We start from the raw sequence: 10705 nt of genomic DNA on the forward strand, positions 1-10705 counted from the left end.
CTCACCTATTTCATTCAATATAATCTAGCTCTGGAACATTAACTAGATTGGCAAATAATGTTCTATTGCATTTCTAAGAGTAAAATGGATTTTACTTTTTATTGTGCTTTGACACAGCTTTATTTGTTTGTTTGTTTGTTTTCAGCCTTTGTGTCAGGAGCAGATATTTGGGGAAATGTAGCCATCTGACATTACCACACAACATTAACAGACACATAAAAAATGGGACCCAGCCCAGAAGGACATCATTTCATGTTCTGGGCCTGCTCCCCCCCATGGCATCAATAAGAGCAGGAGCAAGTTTTAAATATTTAATTTGAAATAGAAATATTCAGCTGATGTAAGAGATCTAAGGATACATCAGTTGGTAGGGGGAAGAGGAAGAGGGGATTCGAGAACCTCTGTATACAAACTTTTCTTCCTCTTCTTTTCCAGAGCCCAGAATAGTGCACCCAGGGGAGGGAGGGTGGACATTTTGAAAAAACTGAAATTCCTGAAATACTTTCTCCCATGACAAAGTAGAAAATAATGTAATGTTTTTAACCCTATAATATTTAATATACTTATCCCCTTCTATCCTTAATAATGTTTCCTAATGTTAGCATTATCTAAAATCTAGAGCAAGGTTAACATTTTGAGAAGATTATTTAAATTTGAGTAAAATTTCTGTTTCCAGAAGTAAAGGAAGAACAAAGTAAACAGAATTGGAAGCTGCAGATTCTGCCTTTCATTAAAAATGCACCAATTCAGTGTCATACTGTGAACAAACTCAGGGAGACTTTGCTCCCCTTTTCCTCTCCTAACAAGCTGGTTTAGACGATCTGAAGCTGCCCTTGTTTATTATAGCAAGTTTTGTCTACAATATCTGCATTAATGCCTGCTTTAAGAAATGAAGCTGGTGCATTTAAGCACAGTATTTTGAAAACTCATTTGAATTCATTAGTTTCATAACTAAGGGGGTTATCTATATTCATATTTTGTTTTTGAATCAAAAAGATATAAGCAAGTGGAGTGGTTATCTAATAAAGGTGCAAATATTTCAGTTTTTCACAAAATGTCGATTTTGTTCTGAAGAATTAGGATTTCCTCTTATATCTTTAGTATTTCCATGAATTTGTTTGTTTCATGAGATACACAAAGGAGAGGAAATAAGGATCTTGGACTACCGGTAGGTTTAACCGGATATTAGCCTGTCAGATAGTCTCCTACTGAATATGGTCCACACAGTAACCATGATCTTTTCTGTTGCTGACAAACAGCATTCTGCATTCTTTCTGACAAATAATAAAATGGATCTCTTAAAAATATTCAGGAGGGAGACACAAAAACCATGCAACCTACTTAACTTGCTATCAATAATGTTCATTTTTAAATGACATATTCAGGGGAGCCCTGCAGAATTCCTGAAGTAAAACATCACATTTCATTACAGCATAGTCTTTGCAAGTGGCCTGTCCTTTTCCTTTCCTTTTTTCTGGACCAAACTACTACTGCAAGGCCCTCTCAACATTAATTACAGATGATAATACAACACCAACATTTTCCGTTAGGTGTCGAGAGATCGTGTTGCATAACATGTTTTATTACCAGTATTAAGAAAATATTATTTTACTGATAAAGGCCCCATACAACAACAAAAAAGAAAGGGGTATTTCTACCACATGTAATGGGTACATAGAGGCTGTGTGGTACACAGCTACCATAGCATTCAGAGTTTACGAGTGTGTTTAGTATCTTAAACGTGAGGTTCATTTTCCATACTTAAAGACAGTGTTTGTGAATTTATGTTTTTTTTAATTTGTTCATCTACTCTTCAGCTTTGAGTAAATAGCATAGACCGACCTTTGCATTTTGAAGAAATGTAACTTTTGAACAAATTCTATTCAGTTAAAACGCTCTAACAGATTGAGTAATGAAGCTGTTGTCATCAACGCTGAGAAAATTAGAACCTAAAATGAAATGTATGTAGTGTAATGGAATGGACAGTCCCTGCTCTAAGAAAGCATGGCCATAATGGAAGGCCATACAAGATTAGGGACTGCAGACATGCACTTTGTACTAAAGCATCCTGGCAGGCGAAATGTAACATACATTTTTCTCTGAAGATATCCCTCTTCTGAATTTATATATATATGTATGTATATATATATGTATATATAGCATGTATATATAAGTTTTCTTTTGTTAACCATGTTATCTTTGGATGCCAAAGTGATGATTAATATATGTTCTCACAATGACTTTTGAGTCCCTGCCACTAGGTTTTTTGAATTTGTAATTAAAATGTAAACTTCTGGTGCTGATTAAGCACGATGCTACAAAGCTTTAAGAAGCACTTTTATGGCAATCGCCAAAGAATGGATTATGTGAGCTGTTACCCAAATCAGTCACTCAATTCTAAGCACATATTGTTTTAAAAATATATACATATATATTGCTGTGATAACTTACATCAGCCTGCTAGCTTATATGGTTGTGAAATATATCCGTAAATCCTCAGTGTTGTAAGCCCATTTAGTGTTGTGTATGTATATTGTATATAGGGGGGACTTCATTATGTGTGTGTCTTTCATACCTTTTACACACTATTCTAATTCAGTAATTTGGTAAAGAAATCCCCAAAACTTTTATTAACACCGGGTTGATGGGTTGCCTTCCTTACACAGCTGCCTTTTGATAGCTTAGATTTATAACTTTGTATTAGTTTAAGCAGTGGTGGTGTATAAGGCACTGTCCTTTCTAATTCCCAGTATTAGGAAAAGGAGTTCCTCAGAAGGAACCACATGCCATGTTAGCTGTGGGAGCTTCAACCCTTTCAACACCAGGCATGTAGCTGAAACACCATGCCCTGCAGAACTAGCACTGCTATCAGTGCCACCCTTTTCTCACTTAAGAGACCATTATCTTATGAGTCTAGGAATGTAAAAGCCAGTTCAATGAAGAACAAACATTCAGATAAGAACAAACTTTAGGTAAAATGTGTGTTGTAACTACTGACCTATTCTAGTACTTTTTTCCCACCCCAATTTTTAATTTTGTTTTTCCCCTAAGAAGCTGTATAATGTCATTAACCTTCTGCTTTGATCAGGAGAGAAGGGCTCCTCCTCCAGTGCCAAAGAAGCCATCGAAAGGTCAGGTGCCACTCATACGGGAACGCTCTCTGGAGAGCTCACAGCGTCAGGAGGCCCGGAAACGGCTGATGGCTGCCAAACGAGCCGCATCTGTCCGTCAGAACTCAGCCACTGAAAGCGCCGAAAGCATTGAGATTTACATCCCCGAAGCCCAGACCAGGCTATGAAGGGATCCAAGCAAGAGGACTCTTGATGGCAAGAAATGTCTCTTGTATAATCTGCCCTTCTAGGTCCATGCTCACAGACACCAATAAGTATTTGTATGTCCCCTCCTTTTATCTCTCTCCTCTCTCCCAATGAAGTAACACTTCTGTGGCGTAGTTGTCAGTCCTCCAAGAGATTTCGCTAATAATCCTTGCTTTCTTAAGGTTTGCCCATGTCATCCTAATGCTTTGTCACATGTACTGATGCTACCACTTTGCCTCGTGTAAAGACTCCCACAAAACATACAAATGCACTCTCTCACTCTCTGTCTCTCTCACTCACTCTCTCTCTTTCTCACTCACACACACACATAAACACCTGTACAGTAGATGCACCAATTAACTCATCCTTGGTCCTTAAAACTAGTCTGTTATCTAGTGTACAGCAATATTCAATTATACGGTATTTTGGAGATCCAGTATTGCAGGGTAAACTAAGATTCTGTTGTCTTCCTCATTAAGAATGAAAGGAGCTCCAGCTCAGAATCCCTCCTTCTTATGACTATTGTGTTTTGTTTTTTTTTAAGATGGCATTTCTCAGAATCCCTCCTTCTTATGACTATTGTTTTTTTAAAAAAAGATGGCACTCCTTATTCTTATCCTCAGAATCATAGCTTCTCACCTGGCAAATTGTAAGGTGGTGGGGAGCTGTGGCTTGAGTAAAAGGTGAAGCAAATCTTGCAGCTGGGTTGCACCCGTTTCCATAGAGAGAGCCCTGCAGCTGCATAAACTGCCTCATTTTTATGTCCTCAGCCTCACTTTAGAACTTTTTTTTATCTGCAGAAGATTGGAAAATCAATCTTCCGAGGAATAATGTATTTTGGAAAAGGCAATAAAAGGATAATGAAGTGATAAGATGCAAAAGTGGCTGAAGGAATATTTTTGTCCAAACTAACTAGTGATAATTTTGAAGACTGTATTATATTATCAATTCCTATTGTAACATATGGATTACATCATGTTTGGGGTTTTTTTCTTCGAAGTACAAAAGTAACCTTGGTTTTGTTGATGTCTTAACTTTGGTGAGACTCAGATATCACGCACGCATTCACAATCATTTGTTACTGAACTGCTGTAAATGAAATATGTGTTTGCACACTACAAATCGGACTGCTTACATAATATGCTTCACACCTGAGTTTAAGTTTCTCCTTTGGTCTATTCTTTAAAGAAAGAAAAGACTAAATTTAACAAAATCAAGGAATTATCACAGATCATCAGCTGGTGAGAAGAGTTTCTTCACTGAAAATTTTTGAAAGGCTGTACTCTGTAAGGAACTATAGGCTGTTTTTAATCAAGAGTAGTAAATAATCCCCTGGAACAAGACTGGTGGGAAAGCTCTCTGCCTGTGCCATCTTTACACCAGCTATCATGGGAGCAGAGAGGACAACAGGCTCCACAGAGTTTCAGAATAGCATCCAGCATGATAGGAAGCAGAATTTATATGAACCCTGACCACAGATCCACTATAGGACTAGCAGATTGTGCCTTTGTGGAGCTAGTGGGTTCACTCACAAAGCCTGGTCCACATCCTACTGACAACACCACTACGAGGCTTTCCATTGACTCAAGTGAATATATTTAGGGTCTGAGCCATCTGTAGTCCTTTTTCATTAGTGTTCTCTCAGATGCCATATTAAGAATCCAAGTCCGTTTGTTCTTTGAAGCATCCTTTTTCTTACCCGGGCACCCATGTTGAACATGGCAGGTTGTGGCCCTTACTTGTCACAAGACTAAGGGAGATCTTTCTATGAACAAGAGATGCTTCATAACAAAGTATGGATAATGTATACTTTGCATCTCACCAGAGGTAGCTTTCAGTGCCCTCGCTCCTGATTCAAAACATTCCAACTGTGGAAACCTTAAAGGTATGGTTGGCATAATTGTATAATGTACATCTCAAAACATCTTCAATTACCTTCAAAAAGCTGACCTTTTTTGGAAATGCACATTAACAGGCCATGCCAGTACACTTCACGTAACACAGCATCGTAGGCAGGTGCTACCTTTAATTTTATTCAAGAATTTAGGAGAGGTAATTGGTTCAGGCAAGGAAAACTTTCATAAAACATTTGTAAAACCACTAGAAAATTTGCTACCTCTCAAAGCCATTGATATATCCTAGCTGTGTGTTTATAAACAGGGCACAAGATATCACTGCTGTGTTTTACAAGTAAAGGGCTAATAATTTAATATTTTAAAGACTTTTAAAACTGAAGGATGAAAAATCCAGTATAACTCGTCACATGCATCACATTAAGTGAACTTGGCAAAAGTCTGATTTGCAAGGATTCAGCCGCATTGTATTTGCTAGGGGTTTTTTAAATTTTATTTTAAGAATACATTTCACTAAACTTGTAGTAGCAATGAAGGCTCACACACTGTTTGCAGTCTACATAGTGCCAATTGCCACCTTTAATCATACATAATCATGATATGTATTAAAGAGATTTGGGAACTCATTTGTATGAAGAAGTACAGAGCAGCAACCAAAAAAAATGGTTTTGCAGCTAAATTGCTGTCTATTTGAACTTCTTTGGGACAGAAGTTAAGATTGGTTGGCAGGCTGTTGGAGAATAATTGTGTCAGGATTATGCAATAAATCTGATAGCTTTGTATACTGGGTGCATATACACAGGTACTTACTAGTAAGATCCAGTGCTTGTCTTTGGGCGTATGCCTAAATGAATTCAGTGAGGATCTGGGGCCCAAAATTTGGCACCTGAGGATAGTTGCATTTATATGTCACAAATATTTTGGATGTGAATTGTAAAAGGATCTGTTCTTAGCGTGAAGTCTAGTAATTCATACAGGCTCCATGCATGAACTACTGCCTGGTGTTCTAGCAAACCCAGTTGACAAACGGATTGCGTACAACAGAAGCATGAGGTCATGGTTTGTGAGATTGCACTAGCACATTGGACAGCAGTCCCATCCTGACAGTTTCTTTGCTGGCAGAGCACACTTTTGAATCAGGCAGCCTTATAAGAGAACGTTGATTCTCCAGGATTGCTATTTATTGACCACCTGACATTACCTACCCACCATGCAAACATACAGTGATATATGTAGAGCATAATCCAGGCAAAGTTAAATGCTTTGTGTCCCATTAATTTCAATAGGAGAATTAAACAAGTGCTTGGAACTCTTCCACTGAAACAAATGGGACTAAAAACTGCTTGGCTTTGGCTGGATTGTGCTCTTTAATATTTTATCAATTTGTGTCTTTTTAAAAAGCAAACAAACCCTAATCTGTTTAAGTGAAACAACTGTTGTTATCAGTTTTTGAGGGCAGATCTGTTGGCATTTCCTGGGTGGTGGGATATTTTTAAAAAATGTTTGGTTTTGGCCTCCTACATTGAAAGTTTAAAAGTATTTATTATATTTTTGCAGACCTTTCCATAAAATAAATACTCTTTAATCTTTTTGTAATGACAGATGAAGTAATGGATTAAACATTTTCATATTGAACAGGTATATAGGAATAAGTTATTTGTAATATATTCCAATTTATTTATTGGGTGTTCCCTTGAGATTCTAGTGTGCACTATCACTTTAATTTAAAATTATGTTTGTGAATTTACTGTTTGGTTTTTCTAAGTTATAATGCATATTTTAACTAGAATGTAAATCATTGACATACTCACAGTCTACCTGCATTCCCAGTCATGTTAATAAGTATGTTTTTGATTTGCAAAACTGGTATACAACTTGCAAAGCCTGTCCATGGAGGTATAGAGAGATGGAGAGCAATGTATGGCATATTGAATGGGGTTTTCATAGGATTATCTACAGACCTAGTGTGTGGACAAAAAATGTAAATAGATTACTGTTTCCCATAATGTAAAAAAGAGCAAATTAATAAAACAATAATGCACTGCTTGTAAGAGCTGTGACTTTTCAATACAAGTTCACATTCCCTCTTTGCAAGAAGTGGCCCTGTTGACTGGATTGAATGCAAAAGTAAAAACAGAAGACTGTTACTTTGGAGAAATTATAGCATAGAATTTCAGACCAAATCTTCGAAGATTTAGATATGCAACATCACTCACATGATCCATCCTGGTGAGTTCGCTGAATGTGAACACTTATATGTATAGTTATTCAGATCTGCAGTGTTTACAGGATAGATGCCCTGATTCCTAGAAATATTTCAAATGTTTTTTGAGATTGATGACAATGTACAGTGTAATCCTACGCAGAGTTACTCCAGCCAAAGCTAAGATTGGAGTAACTCTGCGTAGGATGACACTGTTAATGGCTAAAGGGGGGGGTAATTTTCACCGATTAATTCCTCCCTCAGCAGCCCGAATTGCCTTTTGAAATACTCTTCATGCGGGACAGAAGCCCCTCAGGAATAGTTTAAGGAAGAAGTGAAGATATACTGGGGGGGGGAGTCCGTTAAAATCACCCCCACCTCCGTGGAGCTCTATAAAGTATCCAATCCAATACTACTGCCATCTTTGTTTTTTAAAAACTGGGGGGGGGGGCAAGCTGTTCAAACTGGAATGCTATATGCAGTGTTCTCTGTGCCGTTGTCTTTATTCAAATGGCTGCACACTATTAACTGCATGTATCCTGAGCACAAACTAGAATGCACAATGCAGACACATATTCTGCCAATGGATTTTAAAAAATTAAAATCAGCCATGGGAGGCTCCCCATATTGATGGAGGGATTGCAAGAGGATGGCTACTCAACCCATTCCCCTCTTGCCATGTTTGTGTGTGTAATCAGTCCAGCCAGATGTTTTTTATGCCCGTGGGAGAAGGAGATATGGGCAAACATATCATTTGCACTGCAGGTAGAAAAGCATTCTGGGGAGCAAGGATTTTGTATGAAAAAATAGCAGAAGGGAATGCTTAGAGACAGTTCTCTGCTCAGACTGGTAGCTATCCACAACAGTTTTTCATTTTTTAGGAGAGAGAGAGAGAGAGAGAGAGAGAGAGAGAGAGAGAGAGAGAGAGAGAGAGACAACTGTGTGTAATGTCTGTGTGGCGCACAAGCTCTAAAAGACTATAGATTAGTATTACTAATATCCTGATCATAGTTACTATTTTAGTCAATCCTCCCCCCCAAAAGGATGAGAATGTATATGTCATCCTTGAGCTACAAAGAGCTTTATATTGTGTATCTCTCTGAATAAGGACAACCTTATGGTCATTTTTAAAGACTGGGAAATGGAATTTAAGAGTGAATGACTTACCCAAGGTCATCCAGTGAGTCTATGAAAGAATAAAGACTGAGTCGCTCTCAGTTTCAGTTTCCAGGTCTGTAAAATGGGAATGTCACAGGGTTTGTGTGAGTCCAACATAAATAAACTGTTTATATCTGAAGACTGAGGGATTCATTCTTATCCGTTTGATTTAAACATTTAGCTTTGTTGTTATTTGACAAAGATACTCACGGTTGTCATTATTCTTGCTTAGGAGACAATAAAAACCTTCTGAAGGGTTCTGCTAGCTGATGAAATTTAGCTCCCAAAAGACTGAAAACCACATCTTAAGCAATGGTGCGTGAGCTCCATTGGAACTGGCTAAGTGTTTATGATCATTCACTGTGAGTGTTCAAAAAAAAAGTGTATTGTCTGAGAGTTCTCCCCCAGTTTGTGAGTGCATGTATGCTGATGGTGTTGCACACATGCACATTATCAAATTGCCTCCTGGGAATTGTAGTTTGGTTTCACAGACCGCACTGAAGATCCAGTTGGAGTTACCAGCCGTTGCCCAAACCAACAGACCAGCTCTGCTTTGCAGAATATGTGCTTTGCTCACTTGTGGATTTGTAAATCCGTTTTAAAAATATATATATATTAGAAGTTTCATCCATTGACCATTGATTCTCCATCTACTTATTCTGTGGTAGCTCTTTGTGTTTAATGACGGGCATCCTGACTTTCAGTCTGGCAGGTCCACAAGGTGGCTTACAGTCAAAATGAAGTGGCCAACCAGTGAACAAAATCAATAATAAAACAATGTGGAAAAACTGGTTTTTGAAATTAACGGTAAAAGAGGTGATGTGTAGGCTTTAGCCTACAATCATGTAGTGTTAAACTAAGACTGGGTTCACCGCTTCTTTCACACATGAGAAACCATTAATGTAAACCATTCTGGGCTCTTCAAAGTTTATTCCACAATACTGAGCAAAACAATAAATGATGTTATCCGCTGATGTAAATATTGTTTTGCATAAATATGTATTAGCCATCTGTATCTCTGGGCAGGTTGCAACACTGTGTAAAATATTAACAATATCCTATGACCTCCAAAACAGAAAACCCAATCTTTGTGCAGTTTAAATGCTGTGGTTGCTAAAGTGACCTTTTGTTCTTGGCAAATAAGGCAAAGATGTCTGCAAACTCACTATCATAAACTTCCCCCCTCCCCCACGTTATGGAGAAGCAGGAAAAAGTGACAACAGCATTCATATCTGTGTAGGACAAAGCCAAAGGGCACCCAAGCCCACTCCAAGTAAGTTCCTCGTGTGGCACAGCTGTATTGAACTGGGGAAGAGGAAGAAGACTGCTAAATTAACACTGAAAATGGCTATTGGACCACAGCTTAGTGTAGGGTTACCCTCCTCTGTTATTGAGATGAAGAGACAATATGTCTTCTTGGATCACTACTGAAATTTGTACACTTCAACCATTTCCTCAGGACAGCAACTCCTCCAGGGAGCTATCAAATGGACAGAGCTACTGCTCCCACTTACTCCTTCAGGTGTGCTACAGAGAAAACCACCCACCTTTTACCTGCTGACACAAGCCAATTCATTCTTCCTATCCAATTTGCACCAAAAGGATTTAACTAGTTCCAGTCTGCTTCAGTCCCAGCTATGGTAAATCCCCCTATCACAATGATGCTTTCATGCCTGGGGGAAAAGCAGTTTAGTTCTGTATTATCTTCTTTAACACCATCTGACACATACAAATTAGTACCCCAAAGAAGCCCCACAGAATCAAACAAAACCACTTTCCTCCTTTCCCCCTGCAGTTTCTAGAGGATTACAGAGTCAAATGAAGGTGAGAGGTAGGTTCTGAGTGAAATGTACTTGCAGGCTCACGGAAGAGGAGCAGTTCTATATATTATGTTTTGCTGTTTTACTATGCATGCTTACAATGGACAATAACCTCAGTCTGCTTTTCTCCATTTTACCTTCACAATACTACCAGTGAGGTAGGTGAGGCTGTGAATGTGTCACCCAATGAGCTTCCGTGACAGAGAGGGGGTTCAAACCTGAGTTTCCCAGGTCCTAGTCAAACACTCTAACCACTACACCATGCTGGTTCTCAAACGTTAAATACAAGTGTTAAATACAACTATCATAAAACAATTACAAGACAAATGTTGTATGCAGACATACAACAATACA

At 38.3% G+C, this 10705-nt stretch overlaps 1 protein-coding gene across 1 annotated transcript in view; it reads left to right on the plus strand.

Moving 5' to 3' along the window:
• The window catches only part of DLGAP1 (discs large homolog associated protein 1), a 176726-nt gene extending 172906 nt beyond the window's left edge, over positions 1–3820 (plus strand). The window contains exon 10 of the mRNA XM_015420221.1: positions 3089–3820. Within this exon, the coding sequence (XP_015275707.1) occupies positions 3089–3298 (210 nt within the window). The 3' untranslated portion in view covers positions 3299–3820. The remainder of the gene's footprint in view (positions 1–3088) is intronic.
• The last annotated feature ends 6885 nt before the right edge of the window (positions 3821–10705 follow it).

Source organism: Gekko japonicus, unplaced genomic scaffold (assembly GCF_001447785.1).
Source record: "Gekko japonicus isolate JY-2015 unplaced genomic scaffold, Gekko_japonicus_V1.1 scaffold209, whole genome shotgun sequence".
Classification (NCBI taxonomy): Eukaryota; Metazoa; Chordata; class Lepidosauria; order Squamata; family Gekkonidae; genus Gekko; species Gekko japonicus.